General features: G+C 49.2%; 3 protein-coding genes and 1 long non-coding RNA gene across 7 annotated transcripts in view; 3 read left to right on the top strand and 1 right to left on the bottom strand.

Moving 5' to 3' along the window:
• The first annotated feature begins 1,347 nt into the window (after positions 1-1,347).
• On the top strand, positions 1,348-6,345 carry SNRPA1 (small nuclear ribonucleoprotein A'). The gene is made up of 9 exons (NM_001005823.2): positions 1,348-1,482; positions 1,768-1,915; positions 2,592-2,670; positions 3,493-3,539; positions 3,633-3,735; positions 4,264-4,343; positions 5,331-5,406; positions 5,792-5,885; positions 6,179-6,345. Exons 1-9 carry the CDS (start codon positions 1,401-1,403, stop codon positions 6,235-6,237), a joined length of 768 nt encoding a protein of 255 aa, NP_001005823.2. The 5' UTR covers positions 1,348-1,400; the 3' UTR covers positions 6,238-6,345.
• LOC112533173 lies at positions 3,602-21,581 on the bottom strand. Of its 4 annotated transcripts, none has more exons than XR_005862747.2 (4): positions 21,542-21,581; positions 15,414-20,248; positions 10,802-10,904; positions 3,602-4,970 (listed from the first exon to the last, which is right to left on the bottom strand). It is a non-coding gene; the product is annotated as an uncharacterized LOC112533173 (long non-coding RNA). The 4 variants fall into 4 exon arrangements; XR_005862748.2 differs by lacking the exon at positions 3,602-4,970 and adding an exon at positions 9,416-10,278; XR_005862746.2 differs by lacking the exon at positions 3,602-4,970 and having other exon boundaries at positions 10,362-10,904; positions 15,414-15,573; positions 16,027-20,248.
• Positions 6,524-13,517, top strand: SELENOS (selenoprotein S). Its single transcript, NM_001024734.3, is given in 6 exon segments — positions 6,524-6,646; positions 6,911-7,045; positions 9,310-9,416; positions 10,279-10,368; positions 10,466-10,544; positions 12,727-13,517. Coding segments are annotated over 6 exon segments (585 nt in total). The 5' UTR covers positions 6,524-6,558; the 3' UTR covers positions 12,813-13,517.
• Positions 21,078-22,182, top strand: part of CHSY1 (chondroitin sulfate synthase 1) — a 61,307-nt gene continuing 60,202 nt past the window's right edge. The window contains exon 1 of the mRNA XM_015292258.4: positions 21,078-21,570. Coding sequence (XP_015147744.3) covers positions 21,278-21,570 — 293 coding nt within the window. The 5' untranslated portion in view covers positions 21,078-21,277. The remainder of the gene's footprint in view (positions 21,571-22,182) is intronic.

The following is a 22,182-nucleotide window of genomic DNA, read 5'->3' as shown; positions in this document are numbered from 1 at the left end:
AGAGTGTCTGCTCTCAGCTACAACTCCGTTACAGCCTTAGAGCTGAGGAATACAGCTGCATTGTGCTGAAGGAGAAAGGTCCACATTTTATTTGCTTTCCAGGAGGCTGAAGCATCCCCTTTCATTGCCTGCCTGACATGACTGAAGGCAATGTTTGTCTTTACCATCCCATGATTCAAACCGAATCAAACTGTGCTGCTAATTCTTCACTTCTCCTCATGATATTCGTCCTTCTCTCCTCTCTCCTAACTTCTGTTAAGGAAATGCAGATGTTGTGAAAACCTGACTATGTGCTTTCCTATGTCACCCGTGGTGTCAGGTGCTGACCCCAGCCAGAATGGAGCCAGCACCAGTGCTGGCTTCCTGTGGAACGAGCAGGGCAATGCTTTAGATGCTCCTGGAGTAAGTATGAGCCATCACTGTGCGGTGCAAAACGTGGCTGCAGCGTTTCAACTATTGTCACGTCCTCTGGGCTCGCAGAAATGTCACAGCTCATGAAAAAACCCTCCCCTGGATAGCAGCAGCGCAGAAATTTTTCTGTCTCACCTCATGGAGAGAGCCTGCAGTGCTGGAGGAGTGCTCTCCTGGGGTCACGGGGGGGGTGGCTCGGTGGCATTCAGCAGGACACGGGGATCCAGGGGTGGCCGACCCCTTCCCTGCCCACATCCCCTTCAGTCCACAAAGCCCAAATTAACGTGGGCAGCGTGCCAGCTGGTGATTTGGTTCCTGCTGAAGTGAAGCTGCAGGCGGAGCCATCCCAGCTCCCCAGGAGCTACACTCAGCTGTTAGCAAATCCAGGCGGCATGTGAGAGGGCGGCCTGGGACAGTCAGGGGACAGAGAGGGGACAGAGGTGGCCCGAAACGCTTCCAGCTGTGTTGGCCACAGGCAGAGGTGTTCATAGGACATCAGTTCCCTCTGCTGACAAACTGCCGAAGTGCTGCAGCGCTTCAGCTGTGATCACAGGAGAGAGTCAGACCGAGCACAGGGAAAACGTGGCTTTTATTGACAGTAAGGGTGGCGATGCACTGACACAGGTTGCCAAGAGAGGCGGTGGATGCTCCCCTCTGCAGCACCCAGTGTGGTCCCTCCCAACCCAACCACGCTGTGATTCCACGATTCCGTGATCCGTGCGGTTCCCTTCCCGCTCGGGACGTTCAGGAAACGCACCTCCTCACAGCCCCTCCCCGGCCGCCATTTTGCGGAGGAGGAGTTGAAGGGAGCAGAGGACGGCCCTCTCCCGCTCGGCGCTCGGCTGCGCGGCCTGGCGGGGTTCGACGGGGCTCGGCAGAGTTCGGCCCCGCTCGGCAGAGATCGGCCGCTCTCGGCTGCTCGGCGCTCGGCTGGCTGAGCGGCTCGGCGGCGTGTTGGCGGCGCGGCGCGGCCTGGCGGGCTCGGCGGGATGGTGAAGCTGACGGCGGAGCTGATCGAGCAGGCGGCTCAATACACCAACGCCGTCCGAGACCGCGAGCTCGATCTGCGGGGTGCGAAGGATCTGCCGGGGAGAGCCGTGCCTGGGTTTGGGGGGGGGGACTGCGGCCCTCGCCGGGAGCGGGCCTGTGTGGGGGCGGGCTGCGGCGGGAAGGGGCCTGCGCGGGGGGGGGGCGCGAGGCCTGCACAGGGAATGGGCCGTGCCGAGCTGGGGGGGTCGTTTTGCGGGTGTTGTGGATCTTTCCGCTCAGATGCGTCCCCAAGGCGGCGTTCCACCTCGTGCTTTGTTTCCCTGACCTGTGGGCGCTGATTCTCTCCTCACGTTTCCCCCCCCGCAGGGTATAAAATCCCCGTCATTGAGAACTTAGGGGCCACGTTGGATCAGTTTGATGCGATTGATTTCTCAGATAATGAGATCCGGAAACTGGATGGGTTCCCTCTGTTGAGAAGGCTGAAAACTCTTCTGATGAATAACAATAGGATTTGGTACGTGGTTGTGCTGTGATCAGACAGGATCTGGGGCAGAGGAGAATGCTTTTGGGAAGAGAAGGGTGCCTGTGTCTGGGTAGGTGTAGAACCGTTTGCTTTATGGGGAAGAATTAGTGCTCAATGTTTGCTTCAGCGTTCAGTTAGCCGGCTCTGTTCACTGCCAACTTCTGCCCCAGGTCTGTGTTCTCTTTTCAGACAGGACAATGAGATGCAGGGTCTGGAATTTGTTTTGACTCTGGGGTTTGTTCACAACCCCCATAGAGATGCAGAGACAAGGATACCTGCAACTGAATGAATGGAGCTGCCATGCTGCACCTGATGCTCTTACAGTGGCTGCTGGTGTTTTATGTTAGCTTTGTTAGAAAGCTGATGCTAACCCAAACTTCTGCTGCTGTCATACTTGGTTGTGTGTAAGCGAGGTGCTCTGTATTGGCATAGCTGCCCAGGGAGGTGCTGGATTCACTGTCTCTGGAGGTGTTGCAGAGCCATGGCGATGTGGCACTGAGGGATGTGGTTTGGTGGGCATGGTGGGGCTGGGCTGGGGTTGGGCTGAATGATCTCAGAGGTCTTTCCAGCCTTAATGATTCTGTGATTTTTATATTTCTCTATATATGTTCATCACTGTTAATTTCCAGCCAAAGGTAAAAATCTTTGTGTTTTTGTTCTTCTGTAGTCGGATTGGGGAAGGACTTGAACAAGCCCTGCCCAGTCTCACAGAGCTCGTTCTTACCAACAACAACATTTCTGAACTGGTAAGTTATTGATGCAGAATAAATCTTAACAGCGCTAAATTGTGTTTTTATCATCTTTCTAATTAGTCTTTTTCTTCAGAGTGGTATGTGAATTCGGTAGTCGTGGTGGTGTATGCATTTTAATGAACATAATTTGCAGCATGCAGTGGAACAGCAGTCAAAGTCTTGGTCAGCTTCCTGCTAAACTAACTGTAGTAATTCTAGTTGGCCTCTAAAATACAAACGAGAGTCCACTAAGGAGCACTCACAAAAGTGACCTCAATACCTTGACATTAAATATTTTAGGTCTAATATTGGACTGAATAAACAGCCTCTTCTTGTATTCTTCCTTTGAATTGATTAATTCATTAGCAAAGAGCCTTAGTGCGACTTTATTGGTTTTGTTGCTGGTGTTATGTGTAGAAGTTAAACAGCTCTGAATCCTTTATGTAGCCTGTAGGCAGATTTAATAGCTAGCGGCTGTGCTTGAAGCTTTTAATTCTTAGTTATGTGTTAGACTGAAACTTGCTTTGTTACTGTGTTGTTTTTTTTTTTCCTTTTTCTGGAATGTGTATTTTCCATAGTGGAAATCAAAACTCTTCAGGTTACTTGGCAGTCTCAAATTGCATATAGTGCCATTACATAGAACACTGCTGACTTACTGCAGTCATTTGCCACAGTACAAATGCTGCCATTTGTCTGCATTTTCAAACAAGTAAGCTTGAAAGGAGGGGGAGATTTTAGTTATTCTTTCACAGCCAGGAGTTCAGGAGCTTCGTTCTGAAGTATTTGATTGTCTTGAAATGGATTTAAGATTCTTACTCTGTTCTTCCCATTATATAGGGTGAACTGGATCCATTATCAAGTATTAAATCATTGACTTACCTGAGGTATGAAATCTTGAAAAGAAAAGCACTTGTTTGTAGTTTATTGTAATATATTTCATATTAAGTAATTCTTTATAACCTTTATTTGCCTTGTAGCATTTTAAGGAATCCAGTAACAAATAAGAAGCATTACAGATTATATGTTATCTACAAAGTTCCCCAAGTCAGAGTGCTGGATTTTCAGAAAGTGAAACTCAAAGTAAGTCTGTCACCTTCTGATTGAACACCAGATGGAGGCCTTTTCTCCTGTTATCTCCTGAAACTGTAGTGAAAACGATAAGGTTTTTGCCCCAGTTGTAAATTGCAGTGAAACTGTGTATCCTACGAGGCTTTAAAACTCATGCTTCTCTTTGATGGTTTCACACTGTTAAGGATGTAATCTACTTCATGATTTTTAATGATGTTTTACTGCCGTTGTTTGTTTAGTCTGATTCTTTTCTGGCTGGCCAGTGTTACTGGTGGTAAGACAAACCCAGAGGAAGGAAGGACATCACAGCAGAGCCCTCTGCTTTCCCTGTAGAAGTGTGGGGTCATTCCTTTTAAGAGCACTAAAGTGATATTCCTCGAGTCCGAGTGTTTGGGCAATGTGTCTGTGCTTGTTCTTACATCTGGTCTCCTCGTGCCAGTGTTCACTGGAGATGAGCCAAAGCATCTTTCATTGCAAAGACAGCAGCTTTGCAAAATGCCGTGTTCTTAAATTAACTTTGTGTGTGTGGTATCGCTGTAGGAGCGACAGGAGGCAGAGAAAATGTTCAAGGGCAAACGGGGTGCACAGCTTGCAAAGGATATTGCCAGGAGATCAAAAACGTAAGATGAAACAAACACTTCCACTGGCATTCTCCTTCAGAAACACCACTTTGTGTGCAGCATTATGCACTGAACTGAGACGTCCCTATTTTTTGGATGGTGGTGAACACATCTCAGAAATCTTTGTGGAGGATACATTTGGTCAGGGTGGATTGAGATATATCAGTAAACAGGAAACCTTTTTTTTTGCTCTTTGTTACATTACTGCAAAGAGGTAAAGAGGTGGCCATTGTTTGCTTGGTTTTGCTCTCTGCATTATTGGAAATTGAAAAACCTGTTTTGCCAGGGACTGTAAATAGTGAGCATTTAAAACTGTTAGCAAATGGGCTCTCACTGTGGTTTGTGAGTGGAAATGGTTGAGGTCTGTGATAGCTTTAGAACAAGTAAATCAGTGAACTGAATACCCAATAAGCATACAAATGTCCATATGTAGCTGCAGGAGAGGTTGCAGGTCTCTGAAGCTGGGTAACTATTTCAGGAAGTTCTTTCCAGCTGTGTCTGTGACCTCCATTTCCAGAGACAACAAATGTCTGTTTTCCTTCAATCAGCAGCAGGTACCTCAAAAGAAACTTCTGACATTCCTTTTAGGCAGGCTTATGTATAGGCTGTCACAGTATCCTATTAGACCTGTAAGAAAAGGAAATCCAATTTCACTTATTCTTTCTTTATCCACTCTGCTTTTTGTAATGGTAACAACGTTGTGTGTTCAACAACATCCAAATGCAACAGCTTTTGTCAGCTGCTTAATTATGAAGTGTCAGTCTGCCTCTTGTTACGAGCAGATGAAAAGATGGGAGGGGGGGATGGGACAGTGAGGACAAGTTGCTGGTGTTTCTGAAGGAGGCAATTCATCACTGTATCAGTTTGTTAACAAAGATAAGATACTACACTTGATTGAATGAAATGCTTCCAAACCTGGTTTGGAAGTAAGAGAAGCACACACTGCTCCCGGACAGTAACGATACCTCTTTGCTTTTTCCTCTGAAGCTTCAATCCAGGTGCTGGTCTGCCAACAGACAAAAAGAAGGCCGGGCCCTCCCCGGGTGATGTTGAGGCAATTAAGGTGAGTGTGGCACAACGGCACTCAGACAGAGGGGGAGGAGAACAGTTGTGAATCCCAACCGAAGGAATCTTTCCTTCTTCCTGGCGATGTTCAGACAAACAGAACAGTGTTCTCTTTGTTCTTGGTGCTTTTTTGTAACTTTTCTTACACTGTGACATACGGAAAACTTAACTGAAATTTGGGTTTGAGCCTAGAGCTCACCCAGGACAGATCAGCTTGTGTAATTGGGGGGAACAGGATTGTGCCTTATCACTTGTAGAACCTTTGGGAGTGTAAAAGCTCAGCTTAGCTTAACTGCAAATCAAAACCAACTGGTTCTGTTTACTCTCAATGGACTGACGTGCTGCACGTGAAGATTCACCGTGCTCCTTTGCCTGTTTTTCAGACTGCCATAGCAAATGCCTCAACATTGGCCGAAGTGGAGAGGCTGAAAGGCTTGCTGCAGGCCGGCCAGATCCCCGGCAGAGAACGAAAACCAGGTCACAGTGCTTCTGCTTTTCTTTCCTAAACAGAATCCCCCTCTTTTAATTGCTTCCTGGTCCTTCCTGTGATCTCAGCAAGGAGGTTATGCTGGGAGGGGTTGAAAAACCACGTGAGACTGTTGTGATTTGATGGTTGGGATGGCTGAGGACCACCTCCCTCAGGCTGTGCGTTCAGCACGCGAGCTGTCTGGCAGTCAGAGCGTTCACAGCCAGGCCTGGATCACGTGTGCAGCAGCAAAGCACCAAACTCACGGCGTGCGCTCATCGGGCTGCGTTCTGCTCTCTTGCAGGCTCGGCCGAGGACGCCGAGGAGGAGATGGAGGAAGACACCGTCCCCACCGGCTCGTAGCTCCGCGCAGCCGCCGCCCTGGGGCCGCTCAGCTGCCGACGTGGCGCTGCGCCTCGCGTTGGGGCCGCGCCGTTCCGTGCCGCGTTCAATAAAGCCCCGTGTCCGCTCTGCCCGTGCCCTGCCTACTTCCTGCATCCGGGGGGAGGGGCTGGCTCCGCGATTGGTCCCTTCGCCTTTCCCTTCTTCTTCCTATTGGCCTATGCGGCTGTCACGGCGTCCCTTTCGTTTCCTGATTGGCGCTCCGTCCGCGAGGCGGTAGAGGACGAGGGGGGCGGTGATTGGTGACGGGGCGGCTCCCGGACGTGAGGCGGCAGCGGGGCCATGGAGCTCGGGGACCGCGGCGGGGCCGGGCCCGGCCCCGGGAAACCGGCCCTGGAGCGAGAGGGCCTCGAGCTGCTGCAGCACACGGGTAGGGCTGGGGGCGGCTCCGGAGACGGGGGGCGGCGGGGTTTGGGCGCTGCGCGGTGAGGGGAGCGGGTGAGGAGAACTAGGCCTGAGGCGGGGGAGAGCCGGGCCTCTGGTGGCGGTGGTCTGAGGGGAGGGGTTGTCCTGAGGGGAGCCGGGTTTGTGTGGGGCCGCGTCCCGCGAGGAGCCGGGCTTGAAGCCGCCGTGTCCTTGGGCAGCGGTGGGTGCGTGCTGAGGGGCTGTGACCGACGCCTTGTCTCCCTCCCAGTGGGCGCCCTGCTGTCGAGCTATGGCTGGTACATCCTCCTGGCCTGCGTCGCCATCTATCTCATCGTCCAGAAGATATCCCCATACTTGAGGATGAGGCCCAGCAGCCAGCAAGGAGCAACTGGCGCAGCTGTCGGTTCGTACAGCGTTGGCTCTGAGGGCTGCGTGTGGCGGTGCTGAGGGGTTGTGGTTTTCAGCTTCTGGGTTCCTGCAAGTGCTCCTTAGCTGTCTGACAACTGTTCAGTTCCTCACGTGCAGAATATTGCTTAATGGCAGCAAGAAGATATTCTGTAGTGGGGGATCTGAACACTGAGGGATACTTGGGAAGGCTGTTAGCACCCCTCATTACAGGAAATAGTCTGGGCTGTGTCCACAGAAGGGTAACAAAGCTGTGAAGGAGCACAGGCTTATGGAGAGCAGCTCAGGGAACTGGGGTGGGTCAGCCTGGAGAAAAGAAGGCTCAGGGGAAACACTATTGCTTTCTGCTGATCCCTGAGAGAGATTTTTTCGGGGGGGGGGGGATGGGGGGGTTGGCCTCTGCTCCCAGGTAACAGCAATAGGATGAGAGATAAAGGCCTCAAATTGCACCAAAGGAAGATCAGGTTGGATATTTGGGAAAAAAAGAGCAGTGATGTGTTGGCACAGCCTGCCCAGGGAAGTGGTGAAGTCACTGTCCCTGGAGGTGCTCAAGAGGTGTGGAGATGTGGCACTGAGGGATGCGATCAGTGGGCATGGTGGGATGGGTTTGGGTTGGACTTAGGCTTGGTGATCTTATGAGTCTTTTCCAACCTTAATGAGTCTGTGATTGTAGGGCCTGCAAAAATGTACAGATCTTGCTGTTGAATAGCAACAATAAGGAAACATAAAACCAAGAGAAGTGCCTCTACAAGTCTGTATTGTGATGGGATTGTGGCACGAAGTAATGAGATTGGAAGTAAAGGAGCAGGGCATTGCAGAGCAGGGGAGTAACTGCTCCGACAGTGCAGGATTTTAGAGAGCCATGTGCTTTATAGGAGTTGTGGTCAATTATAAACATAAAAGAGAATTCTCAAAGAAAAACAGTAGCTAAATGCTTGAAATTCAAGCCAAGCTTTTGGTTAATATTCATTGTCTCTCTCTGAATTATTCCTTCACAATTGCTACTCCATTAGGATTATGTACATTTGGGGTGTATCTGCCTCTTGCTTGTGTTGCCCTTTAAGTGTGGCAAAGGTTGAAAATCTTGCAGGGTTATTATGATCTTCCCTCTCTTGAAGACTTGCTGCTGTAAATCACGGGCTTTACTTACGGATCTGTTGAAAGAATAAGTGATTGGCACTAGTCCCTCTGGCATGCTGGCCTCATAAATTGTTACTTCAATGCCTTTATTCTACTGATGGTCTTTTGTCTCGTAATTGAATCTTGGTTTAATTGCCAGATCTGCCTATAAAACGAAATTCCTGAAACTACTTAAATTTCTTTTTCACATTCATCACTGAGTGGTAACAAACACATAAGGAGTCAAACAAATGTTAGAGATATTTCAGTAACTGGGAAAAAAAAGAAAAAGGTAATATGTACCCTTGGTTTGAGTAGCATTTTTCTTTTAATTCCCTCATAGAATCATAGAATGGCCTGGGTTGAAAAGGACCACAATGATCATTCAGTTCCAACCCCCTGCTATGTGCAGGGTCACCAACCAGCAGACCAGGCTGCCCAGAGCCACATCCAGCCTGGCCTTGAATGCCTGCAGGGATGGGGCATCCACAGCCTCCTTGGGCAACCTGTTCAGTGCATCACCACCCTCTGAGTGAAAAAGCCAATCTTCTAAAGGCCAATCATGAAGAGAGGTGGTTTCTTAACGTAGATTTCCTGAGACTGCCAGTTTTCTGTTGAGATATGTTTGACATTTGTGAGTAATTTCTCTGCTAATGGAGCATGTTAAATCTGCCACTGCTTCGCTGCTGTAACCCAAGCAGCAGCAGCAGTTCGAAGAAGGAGGAGGAGTGGATGTGGGCTGATTGCCTTCTGCTTCTGCATCAAACAAGTTCTGTGGATAAAAATGGAATTCCTGTGAAGCATGGATGATATTTCTGAAGTTACTTGTATTGAAAAAATCCTTCAGAAGTAGAAGCAAATATCCTAGAAGCTTGGATGTTAACTTTGTATGGGTTTGTTCCATCAGTGTCCATGTTCATTAAAAGCCCATTAAAGTAATTGCTCTAAAAATGTTCAAATATGAAATTTAAATCAGCATATGAGTTACTGTAAAAAAAAATCAGCTGCAAACTGAACTTGAGCTGTGATTTTCTGTGGGGCTGCTGCAGTGAGAGATGTGTACCTTTCCTTATTACGGTTCTTTGAGGATACCATTTAGAGTCTATTTTGAACTGCTTTGCAAACTCTCTGACTATTCCCCAGAGCCCGACATGGTGGTAAGAAGACAAGAAGCTTTGTTGGCGTCTCGCCTGAGGATGCAAGAGGAGTTGAATGCACAAGCAGAAAGATACAAAGAAAAACAAAGACAGGTAACAGGAGAGCATTTCTTTCTTTAACTCACTAACTTGTCATCAGGTGCTCTGCTGTTGTTGTAGAAAGCTGTATACCATTATAGATACCAGAAGAATTGGATCTCTCTGCTGGAATGGGGATGGTGGGATTCTTCTCCCTCCTTCACCTGATCTGCTTTTCATATGGCTTGAAGCACTTCGTGATAACAGGCATTAGGTATCATGATGGCCGTTCAGTGTACGTGTAGGATGTGTTGACCTGAGGTCCTCCTGCTCTTAGTTAATTAGAGTGATTGATATGTTTAGTATTTTGCTCATTCTTGAAGTGATTAATGCTTCTCTGCAAGAATTTGTTTGGCTGGAACGCTTTGGGCCTTGCTATCATGTAGAAAAGTGGATGCGATCAGCAAAACAGTAATATTACTCATTAATCCTAGTTCTTTGATCTTTGCTTTTGCAGTCAGCTACATCTGCATTTCAGCTTATAGCTGACACTACAAGAAATGTAGCTGGTTATCTCGCTAATTTGAAGAACATTTTCCTTTGTAGAACCCTTCACTCTGCATGCAGTGATCATCAGATGCAGTACTTAGTCCTTTTCATAGACTAATGACGTAAGCTTGCCACTTAGTTTTATTTTACTTTCAAGCTTCAAGGTGTCAGAAGAAGCTGCAGTCCCAGTCTGTATGTACTGGGAAAGGAGGGGTCCTTGGGAAAGCTTGAGCATTTAAAAAGTAAATGCTTCTGTAAGCTGAGAGACTGCATCAGACAAAGATGGATCCAGTGGCTTTCGTTTATCCTGTTGTAGCTGTTTCTGTAGCAATGGCAATCCTGTTCATTCTGAAATCTTAGTCTGGTGTATCTTCATTTTGTTTCTTAGCTTGAAGAACAGAAGCGAAGGCAGAAGATAGAAATGTGGGAAAGCATGCAAGAAGGAAAAAGTTATAAAGGAAACCTGAAACTGAGTCAGGTAACAACTGTGTTGTTAATCAGGTTACGTGTATGTGATTAGATTAGCTGAAGTTTACATTGACTGAATTCTGAGTAATATTTGCTCTTGTGAACAGCAAGAAGCAGAATCTGGTGCCTCCACCTCATCAGCAGTCCCGAAATCTAAACCAAACAAGAAGCCCTTGCGAGGAGGTGGTAAGTCTGAAATCCTTGAGCTGTTGTGATCTTGAGACAGAGCTGCGTGCAGCTCAGAGTACAGCTCGTGTTGCTGTGTACAAAGGCATTATATAATTACCCATAATTTTTCTCTTATTCGAGGAGGAAACAAAATGTGCCTTACAAGTAAGTTCTTTAGCTCTACCCATTGTGGTCTGTTTGAACTTTGGGCAGAACAGCAGGAAGTTCCCTCATGCTTTTCCCCAGGGAGAGACAGCATTTTGGCCATAACTTACTGAGATTGTTGTGACTAAAACTGTAGGTTCTTGCAGTGCTTCTGGGACTCCTCCTTCATTGTTTGAAAGTCATGTAATTGAATTTGGTCTGTCCTTTAGTCACCTGTAATAATAATGAAGTGTAAGAAGAAAATATCTTGCTTTCTATGATATAGACTCCATCAGCTGAAACATTTCATTAAGGAGAATGTGACCTTGTTTATCAGGTGTTGAGGTAATGGCCTATTGGGTATACAAATCCCGCTGATCCAAAGAGTTGCTACCAATTCTGCAAACCACCATTACTGTCTTACCACTAAACTTACTGTCAACCACTGAAATTTGTACTGGTGGATTAAATGATTCTTGTCTGTAGCCTTAAATCCTCCACATAAGGATCGCTGCTGTAAATCAGCTGTGCAGCTGCTCTCCTTTCTCTCCTCTTGGCATAACAATTTTTGCTATACCTGCAATTGTTAATTTGTTTATTATATTCTAATTATGATTTTCCATAGTGGAATGGATTATACAGACAAACGTCAATGACAACAAGCTAAAAGGGAAATGCACTTAGGGTGCAGCAGTGAGTAAACTACATGATTAAATGTACTGAACCCTATGATTCTTGATTAAGGAATATTATACCTCAGTAGCAGTTCAGTGCTGAGAAGTTCTGCTTTGAGTATCCATACCAACAGCTGCTGGCAACATTTGAAGGGGCTGTCTGATAGATTCATTCATCTTATTATATGCAGTCAAGTGTCTGCTGCTGTCCAGTATCTTTTGTAGCTCTTGCACAGAATGTTGACCACTACAGCGAATGAGAAATGCATGCTTTCTCTTAGCACCTTTCCTTCCCATGCTAGGAAACATGATGGGGTAGCTGGGCTGAGGCATCCTTCCAGATGCTACCTGTCCTAGTTTCAGCCGAAGCAGAATCTTGGCTCAACTAACAGATTATAGAATTAGAGGTCTCTGATCTCCTCGTGAGTTAGCTAAGGATGCAGTGAAAGAACCATCTGTACTGTGCAGCTGCAGATCTTAGCCAGTATGAGAAAAACAAACTTCAAAGACTCTTGAAGTTTCAGAAGGACAGGTTGCTTTGAAACCTGCTGGTTAGCAAGGCTAGGAGCAGGCTTCCCATTTTCCTTTTCTTTGCTTTGTACAGAGTGAAGATATTTGCCACGTTGTATCTTTCCAAGTGCTTATAAAATGAAGTTGCCTATAGCTGTGGCATTAGGAGGTTCAACTGAAGTGGCAGTTTGCCTCACTGCCCACACTTGCCTTTTCAAATTCATTTAAAAACACATCTTACAGTATTGATAAGTTTTTTTGACCTTTAGAATATTCCATGCAGGACTGGAATAAAAGATTATTTGAAGATGGTGACGCACTGAACAGGTTGCCCAAGGAGGCTGCGGATGCCCCATCCCTGCAGGCATTCAAGGCCAGGCTGGATGTGGCTCTGGGCAGCCTGGTCTGCTGGTTGGTGACCCTGCACATAGCAGGGGGTTGGAACTGGATGAGCACTGTGGCCCTTTTCAACCCAGGCCATTCTGTGATTCCATGATTATTTTATGTCCTTAACTATTAGGGCTCTTGGAGGACAGATAAATCCTTACTGCTCTACTGTAACTGCAGAGCACATTAAGGCTTTAATGCACACTTAGAGGAATTAAGTGGCAATTAATTTCAATTTAATTTAATCCCAGTAGGTCCAACTAGAACACGAACGTTTTGCAATGGCTTTCATCATTAACACTATAAAATAAACCTCAAGTCTGGCTAATTTCTCTGCTTTCATTTTCCTTATTTTTTCCTTGAATTGCCCCCTGTGCCATAAGGTGCAAATAATTGTGAAGTTTAACTGTGGCATTCCCTGCGTGTTGGCAAATTCCTGTTGGGTGTGACTGTTAATATGGTGGATTTCTCATCTGTCCTTCCAGGCTATAACCCCCTGTCTGGAGAAGGAGGTGGAACTTGTTCCTGGAGACCGGGCCGCAGGGGCCCCTCTGCGGGTGGATGAGGCTAACCTGCCTGGGGTCCCTTCAGCATACCCACTGTCTGCCTGCCTACAGTTTGCATGTCACACTGACTCCTTTGGGATTTGTTTGAGCGTGGGTGTTAACACAGATTTACACCATTTCTGAGTATTAACAGCAGCGGATGCTACACGGGGAAAAATATCTGATCCTCTTAGAGAGGATGAAGGAAGAAACAATGTCAGTATAGTTAGTCACTTTATTTTCTCCTTAGTGAGGAAGCAGTTTTCAGCCAGGATGATCGCTTGTGGTTGTGAAAGCTGGGTTCTATGGCTGGCCGTGCAGTAGTCTGGCCTCAAACAAATCAATGTCTAGACCTCTGTTTACCTGCTTAAAATGAGGGGATTCACCAACCTTAGACGTGTAATGGGATTTACAGTTTGTCTGGAAGGTATATATAGGAGGGAAGGATATTCTCATTGGCAGACAGGTTCAATTTTAGAAGGAGGGACTTTAAGGAAACCTGGATGAACTGACAGGTGTGTTGGGTTTGCACCAGAAGCTCGTTACTGCGGGAGAGTCTCTGTGACAAGCTGCTCTGTATGATGTTTTCCTTATAAATGGTAAACAAACCAATGAGGATTACTGATGCTAGACAGCAGATGGGGGTTTCTTGCTATTCTTTTTTTTTATTTTCAACTGCTTTGTAAAAACGATACAATTAATATTAAATATAATTGCAAACAAATCATAAATCTAGTATTTACAATCTTGTGGTTTTCTACAGCGTCTTTTTATATAGAAGGCATATGTTCCAGTGCAATAAATGTGGATAAAGCAGAACGCTGAAGCGTTTTGTGTATGTGTATAAAGCAAAACATATGTGAGATGAAATGAAATCATTTTCATTTGGATATCTCCACAAACAGGAGCTGTTTTGTTGGTTTGTTTTGAAATGATTCCTTTGGTTTTTTTTAACAGTTTTGTTTTCCTTAGGTGTTCTGTGTTCCAAATTGTGCTTTCTAGAAGAATCACCTTCAGGTTAAGACCAAATCAAATTTCCTCACGCTTAGGAAGTGGAACTCCCCATTCCCTCCCCCACCTCCAGTGATTGTGACATGGGTAGGCTGGGTTAGTAGTTGTTAAGCACTTCATCCGTAGCTGAATTTAAATGAAGAAAATATACAACAAAGACTTTTGCTCTCAGCAGAGCTGGGGGGGTTCTTCCCAAATTGCTGCTAACAAATACAGTTGGAGGAGGATAGTGATCGCAGGCATGGTCAACTTGAACGTGGTCAACACTTTCAAAGGGGGGAGAGCAGCCTGACCTGCACTGAGCCCTGTGTGCTGCCTTGTCTTCTGGCAGCAGGACTGCACACAGCATTAGCCATGTGGTATCAGGGTTACACCTCAGGAATGCAAAGAACTTACTGCTCTGTCTTCTGTTCTGAAGGTGTCTCACGATGTGAATTGATAGTCTGGCTGCATGGCTGTCCTGAATAGCCCTGCTGGATTCTGATGTGTGTTCTTACATTACTGTCAGCTTGTCTAGCATGTAAGCTGGTTTGGTTTGTTGTTCCCCCCCCCCCCCCCCCCCCCCCCCCCCCCCCCCCCCCCCCCCCCCCCCCCCCCCGAAAAGGGCCTACGACCACCAAATGTGTAGAATTTTCAAGTGAGACTGTAAGGGATCACAGGGAATACACTGTGTGTAGATACCGTTTGCTCTACCTGTCACCTGATCCATGGCTTTCTGTTGGCTGTAAATAACAGCAGCCTGTTGCTCCTGAGTTTCAAAGTTGCCAGCTAACAAAATGGAAGAAGGAAGGACTTTTTCCTCCAGACCTACAGGTGTGCATTGTAACGCACGTAGAAGATGAAGTGAAAGGCTCTGAATGGAAATGAGAAGTTTTCTCATTTCCTGACTTCTGTACATTTTGATACTTAAATTTGCATTGTTGTAACAGAGTGCAGTGTGTAACTTCAGGTTTTCATCTACATTAAAACAAAATGAAAACAGAGGCGGGGAAAGATTTTCAAGATCTTCATCAGTAAAGACAACTGAGTTACCTTATTTGTGCCTATGGCAAACTCCTGTAATTTGGGGAAACAAGTAGAAGTCTTGGTGTTGTCTTCAGAAAAACATCCAGGGGAGATTGCTGTCTTAGAGATACAGAATTCTTTGATAAAACGGTGAAGATGGGCTGATTTAGTTCAGTGAAAACATCTGAAGGAATAGATGAGCAGGTCTGAACTGAGCATATGCTAATCTCACTATCTCAAGTCTTGCTTCTGGCTAGGACTGGGGTTATGGATGCCTGCCCAACTTTAAGATATGGAGACACATCCAGGGAGCACAGTGACTTACATATTTGTTGAAACTTCATTTTTCTCTCTCCCTTCCTCCCCTCACCCCGAACTTGCAAGTCCCTACATTCTTTATGATCAGACACTTTGAAGCTACCGAGCAGAGTGGGAGGAAGAACCTCAGTTTGTAAAACCTCTGCCTTATGAATTACACAAACAGATGGAAGGGTTTTTTCCTCTGACTTCAAACAGAAGGCTCTCCCTTGACCACAAACAAGTCTGGTTGCTTGTTGCCTTGTTGCTGTTGAGTGAAGCATACAGAAAACATTTGGTAAAAGTGAACTCACTCGTAAATCTGTTCTTCCTGCTTTGGTATGAATTCCCAAGAACTTGCCATTGTGAAAGATGTATTAGAAGGCCTTCAGGAGAATTCTTTTTTCTCTTTAACAGCAGTTTTGCAGGAAGCCTCTTAGTCTACTGATGCAGATGTTCTGGAAACGTCTTCAACTGGAAGAAAGTAGAGAACAAGCTTAGAGCCGATACAATGGATTTAAAGTGCTACATATCGTGGTGCTTAACAGCTGAACAGCAATCTGTCCTGAGTATTGAAGTATCCTAAGACAAGCAGCTAACTTTGGTGGCACAAAACCATCCTGAAAACGGTCGTTGCTTGAGAAATATAGATAGGCTGATTTTTCATGGCCTTTCAGGTGGGTTATATGCTGGAGAAACAAAGGTGTTGTTTGCTTTAAGTTGCAGGTGAGGTCTGATCTGTGTGTAGTTCTATTCAGTATTCACCAACAAATACTGAGTCATGGAAGTGAACAAAAATCAAATCACTTAAAATTTATTTGAATTTACCGAGGCCTTTCAGAAACATTATGACCCGAGGAAAAGCTTGAAGGAGCTTGTATTGCATTGCATACTTAATTGTTAGCAACAGCAAAAGGCGTTTCTTACACTCGACGTTTTTGATAGTGAACAGCAGAAGGTGGACTCGAAGTGAGGGCAAACAGCAAAGCTGTGAGCAGAGCTGCTGCCAGGCATCCCGCTGTGTTATCCAAACATCATGTGAATGAAAAGGATTGCTTTACTCCTTTCTGCTAAGAAGTGCCGTTCCAGCAGAGACTGAATGCAGGTGTGTGATGACTGCTAACAAATATTTCACTGTGATTTATAAACGTGTATTATTTTGATCCTAAGCTCTAGATCTCATGGAATTAGGCTATTCTGCTTCTACTCTATGCCCGGCCTGAGCTTTGGTCCTTGGACTCTGCTGGTGCTAATTCACATGCTTGGTTTGTCTTACAACCATGCTAAGAGTGTAATTCATGCCTCCTGTGCTCAGTGAGGCTGTTCCCATCTCTGGCAGTAGCATTTTATTCAGGCCTGGCTGCACAGCTGCTCACATCTCTGCATCAGATCAGATCCACCCTATGAAGGATCTTTGACATTGTCCAGGCTGCAAAGCAACACCTCTTCAGCGACCAGGTTAGCCAACAGTGGGGCACACTGTGCTTCTGCCCATGCTATCACTGGATACTAAAACCATACAATTCCCAACTGTAGAAAAAAAATCAATTTGAACTTGGATAGGCTGAAGATGTGGGTTTATTTTTTATTTTTTTTTCCCCTTTTTGGAATGGAAGCTTAGCTTTTGGAACAGCTCTGCAACCACAAAGGAAGAGCACACGGCTGCTGGCTGGGCGGCGTCCTGGCCCGGCCGCACCGCTGTAGCTGAAGTTGTGTGAGCTTCCAGCCCAGCTGTTCCAGTGCTGGCACACAGCCTGCCTGTATTCCCAGCTCCAGAGCCAACATCTTCCAAAACTTCCATGAGTTTTTATAAAGCAGCCAATGACTGCAATGGGATAGGTCTCCTCAGCTCGGTTTTGGGGCTGACCCACATGCAAACATGCGTTTTATTGCAGATTTCTGTTGTGATGGGCTGGCTGATACGCAGGTTCTGCTCTGGTTCATCTGACTTCTGATGGCTTTAGTTTTGAAGTGCGTGGCTGCTATGAGGCATTTTCAGCACAGAGCGAAATCTGCAGTGATAAATGAATACTTTCATTCCTTCCTCTGTTTCTGCCACAGTTTACAAACCGAGGTTCTTCCTGCGTGCTACGTAGTGAGCTCCAGAGCTGGAAGGGCAGCAGCGACCCAACGTGGGAGCTGCACTGCGGTGCCGGGCCGTGGGATGGCAATGTTGTCCTGGCTTGAGAGCAAGCAGCAGCTGGTGACATTTTTCTGTCCCTTGAACGTGTGCCTTCCGAGTGATTCAGCTGAGAGGAGAAATGAGGATTGGTCCGTGTCGAGGGATGGGATGAAAAAGTGGGTGCTGGAACTGGGGCAGGACTTTCTGCATCATTCAGGAAAATGCAGTGCTGCTGGAAATAGTGTGACAAAGACAAATGCTGCTGGTTGCCCAGCTAGATTTTTTCCATCATGAGTCTTTTACCTTGAATGTATGAAGTATGCTCATTTTCCAGTGTCTGGGTAGATTTTACAGTATCGGTTTAAGTACTGGAACATTAATAATTAAAGCTGCTGGAGTACTGGGAAACTAGTTTGTTCCTCAAGTATTAGTTTAAAATGTGGTAAAAGGTGCATAGGGTGGAAGGCACATCCTGTAAGCGGGCTCATGACTGGGGATATGTTGGCAGTCAAAACTGATGGGAAAAAATGATTATGGTGCAAGACAGTCTCTCTTTCCTATACAGGGTAACGTCCTCTATGTGGAAGAAACTCTCTTCTGTTCTGCTCCTTTATCCCAAAAGGATGACATCCGCACTGCATGCGTACAGAACAGTTTGCTGCTTCAAGTGCGTGGCTTTTTCTTTCATTTCAATACAGGATTACTGTTTTGCTCATCTGATCAGGAGTCCAACCTGCGCCGGTCTGTTGAGGGGGCTCTCCCTGTTAGGCTGTGTGCTGATCTCACAGGAGCAGTGGGGTGGGAGCTCGGAGGTGTGCTGCATGCAGGCGGTGCGCATCCTCTTCAGAGCAGGGAGAGCCCCCACGGTATTTCCTCCAGCAATCCCACAAACTCTGCATGCAGAATAGAAAACACACTGCATAAAAATGGGCGTGTTTGTGCTTGTATGTACCTTTGCATTAAGAGAATAGCTCGCCTTTTATTTTATGCTAGCAATAATGCATAGCGTCAAGTATTTGTTAAGACTGTAAGAGCTGTGCTGAGAGGGGAAAGCACTTAGATGTGGTAATGTGCCTGTGGAGGGCTGCACAGCTGGGTGCTGCCTGGCAGGACGTGGCCGTGCTCAGAGCTGCTCCCTGCCAGCAGAGAGCTGCGGCCCTTCAGATGTGCTCATGCAGTGATGATTCTCCCCGCAGTGTCCTTCGAGGTGAGGCAGTTACTGACCCTGGCAGTGCTGAAGCCCTGCGCGGGATGCTCGTGGGACGCCTGGCCCTGGCAGCACGCCCCAGACATACTTGGTTACGGCTTCTGTAAGCCTCAGACAACAGGGCAGCAATGTTCCTTCAGGTAGAGGCTGAAGCCTGCGCGTGGGTGGCATTAATGTACCTGCCTGGAAGAAGGAGGGCAGCCAGCTTCCTGCTGCAGAGCGAGGCTCGGGTTTGCCCACCACCCGTACAGCTGCTGCTCAGCCTTTTAGCTGGCGGTGTGATGCACACAACTGCATTGCTCGCAGACCTGTGACAGTAGGAAGGCTGAGTGTATGTGCTCTTGTCGGGCATAGGATGGCACTGGGACGTGCGCCTTCCCCCTCTACCCAAAGTGGGAATGTGCCAGAATAAATCCCAGGGCAGCGGAAGCGGCACGGCAGAGCAGCACTCACTCCTCATTGTGAGCTGGGCTGGGATTAACTCTGCTCTGTGGAGTCAATCGGTGTCCCATTGTGGTCCTGCTGGGTACAAGCAGGCTCCCAAAGGGCCGTCCTACCTGCTCTGAAGGCAGTGCAGGGAGCGTGCTGGCTGCCTCTCCTCGCTGCTCCTCGCTTCATCGTTTCCATGTGTGCTGAAGTTGCATGAAGTTTTCAGTTCTGATGACTAACTTCTTTTCTTCATGGGAAGAAGCCAGCTGACAGCTCCGCTGCCCCAACCCTCCATTTTTATTGCCTTTTAACCACACGAGCTCTGCCTTTTCCTGCAATTCATAGGCCGCAGCGTCTTTCCCTTGAATCAGGAGATTTTTCCTGCTGATTTGGAGCACGCTGGGTGTAATCCCGTTCCTGCTCACAAACTTGCCACATCTCCCTCTCTTGGAAAGGAGCAGAGGCCTTTTTATTTTAGCTTGAACATCTGTTATTTTCCCATGCTTCAGGACCTGATGACTGTGGGGAGGAAGAAGGGGAGAGGGGGGAGAAGCAGAGTTGGGCGAGGCTCCTTTTGAGGAAGTTTTCCAAAGGGGAATGACAAATCCAGAGTGGCACAGGCTGAGAGCAGCCCCAGGAGAAAGAGATCAGCTCAACAACAGTTGGAAACAGCAGCAAAGCATTGTAAATCCTGGGGCATAGTAGAGAATTACACTTTTTTTTTTTCACTTTCCCTGCCTTCTGCCTTTTAGTTCTGCTCTTCTTCCTGTTCCCACAAACACACACGTCACACCTCCTGCTTTTCTTCCATTTGCTTCCATTTCTTCTCCAGTTTCTATTTTATTTTTGCTTAATACAATCAACCGTTATGACACTCGTGGTATTTACTGCTGCTGAGCTCATTGGTGCTGCCCTCTCTATCAGGCTTGTGCTAGCACAGGAGCAATAAAGCCACTTACAAGCATTCTTTTTCAAGCTGTACCATCGTTTGTCAGATAACTGGTTTGTACCATTACCTGCCATTTCCCAGAAATGTGGCACTTACTGTAGAAAGACCATAAAAACCCATCCTACGTGCCTGTTTGCGTCAGGAAAGGTTGGTTTGGTGCTCCCTTTCGCAATGCTCCTTGCTCAATAACAGGCTGCCATATGCTGAGACTTTCGTCTGAGCTTGTCGTGGATGACACCGCAATATAAATAACTTCTTTTATAAGATGCAAAGGGAAAGACTGGCAATTGGAGATGCAAAGCTGCGTAGGAAGTGGAAGAAACCACAGTGATAAGTGGGTGGGCAGTGGGCTGGACCAGATGTATCGCTTCTGTTAAGGCTGGAGGTTTTTTCCTTTAAAATGTCAGGGCTTGGAGGCCACAGGGTTTGAAGATGAAGCTCTCTGTAGATGAAACGCACGTGGAGAGTTAGTGTGGGCAAAGAGAAAGGAAACACTTCGCCCTGTTGAGCAGTCATTATGGCCTCGGGATGGAAATAGCCTGACCTATTTCTGGTGGCTTTAATTAGCGAGGTGGGGAGGATGGAGCTGCTCGTGCCTGCGTTTCCCCCTGGCAGCAGAGCAGGGGGGAACGCAGCAGCACCAAGCAAAGCTGAGGCTGGAGAGCTGTGTCCCAGCAGTGTGGGGAGAGCTGCCGTCCACCTGTGCTAAACTGAGCGCAGTGCAGAAGCGGGAACTTCTGGCCGTGAGCCGCGCGCCTGCAGGGATGGCCGCTCGTGCGGGGGCTGCCGCCCGTCCCGGCTGCGGATGGTCCCCGAGAGGCTCCGGTGTGAGGCTCCCAGTCCCGGCTCCTGTGCTGGGCTCTGGGATCTCAGCGCCGGGTCCTGCCCTGGGCTTTGGGATTCAGCCCCGGCTCCGGCCCTGCGCTCAGCGTCTGCTATCGCAGTCCCGGCTTCTGCCCTGGGGTCTCTCTCATTCTGGTATCTCAGTCCCAGCTCCTCCCCGGGGTCCCACCCCGCTGTTACGCCCCCCGTGGCAGTCCCCGCGCCCCCTCCCCGCCCCACCCCCGGCTCAGCACCCCGAGGTCCCGAGTTCGAGACTCTCCCCCTCTCCCCCCTCCCGCCCGACGCTGCGGGGCGGCGCTTCCCTCAGCCCCGCTCCGCTCCGCTCCAATCCGCACCGCCTCCGTCCCCCTCCTCACCCCCACCCCACCGCCCCTCTCCGGGCGGGGCCAGCGGCGCCGGGCAGCGCGCGGCGCGGGGCCGCACACGGCGCCTGTGCCGAGGGGCAGGGCCGGGAGGCGGGCGCCCCCTTCCCTCCGCTTCCCGTCCCTTCCCCTTCCCCCCATGGCGGCGCTGGGCGGCACGGCGCGGCTGGCGGCGGCGGCGGCGGCGCAGCGCGGGGCGGCGGCGGCGGCGCTGTGAGGAGGCGCAGCGCGGGGCCTGGGCCTGCCGGGCGGGCGGGCGCCGGGCTATGGCGGGCCGCGGCCGCCGCGCCTGGCTCAGCGTGCTGCTGGGGCTGGTGCTGGGCTTCGTGCTCGCCTCGCGGCTCGTCCTGCCCCGCGCCTCCGAGCTGGCGGCGGCGGCGCGGCCCCGTCGGAGCCGCCCGTTGGGGTGCCGCCCGCCGCCGGCAGCAGCCGCAGCCGCCGCCGCCCCTCTCCTCCTCCCGCAGCCGCGCCGCCCCGGTCCGCCGGCGCAGAGCTTCCTCTTCGTGGGGGTGATGACGGCGCAGAAGTACCTGAGGAGCCGCGCCGTGGCCGCGCACCGGTGAGAGAGAGGGGGAGGCGGGCGGAGCTCCGCCGGGGGCCGCGCCGCGGGGATGGAGCGGCGGCCGCGCGGCCGAGGGAGGGACGGAGCCCCGCGCCGAGCCGCGGCCGTCCCTCAGGGTTCGGGTTCGGGTTGGGGCACGGCCCCGCGCTCAGCCCGGGGTCACCGCGGCGCTCCTCGGCGTGTGCCGCGGGCATCCACCGCTCGTGGCGAGAGACGTGAGGGAGAGAAAGTCGGGGTCTGCGGACGGCCCCGATCTGTGACCGGGTGACCGAGCGGAGACCCGGCAGCGGGTCCGGGAACAAAGGCTGGCAGCAGCCGCTGCGCGCTGTGCCGGAGCGGGGAGCGGCGCCGCGGGGTGGGAGCTGCGCTCCGAGCACGGCCGTGTGCCGCTGTCACAGCGCGGCCCCGGAGCAGCGTGCGGGAGATGGGGCCGCGCAGAGCCCCGCCGAAACGCACCCGTTGCCCCCGTGCTGGGCTGGGAGCGGAAAGAGTTATGAACTGCGTGCCAGCGGGGTGCAGCGGGGATCCAGGGCGGCTCTTCCCCAATGAAACGTCCCCTTCCCTTATTCCTGTGCTGAGACGAAGCCCGCTCCATCACAGGGACGTGCC

The sequence above is a fragment of the Gallus gallus genome, chromosome 10 (assembly GCF_016699485.2).
Source record: "Gallus gallus isolate bGalGal1 chromosome 10, bGalGal1.mat.broiler.GRCg7b, whole genome shotgun sequence".
Lineage (NCBI taxonomy): Eukaryota > Metazoa > Chordata > Aves > Galliformes > Phasianidae > Gallus > Gallus gallus.
The sequence above is the reverse complement of the archived record's forward strand: the minus strand, read 5'-3'. Positions and strand labels throughout refer to the sequence as shown.

Coding starts and splice junctions, on each gene's coding strand:
- SNRPA1 (NM_001005823.2), top strand. CDS start 1,401: ATGGTGAAGCTGACGGCGGAGCTGATCGAGCAGGCGGCTCAATACACC. Junction 1,916..2,591: donor ATGAATAACAATAGGATTTG/GTACGTGGTTGT, acceptor GTTCTTCTGTAG/TCGGATTGGGGAAGGACTTG. Junction 4,344..5,330: donor ATTGCCAGGAGATCAAAAAC/GTAAGATGAAAC, acceptor TTTCCTCTGAAG/CTTCAATCCAGGTGCTGGTC.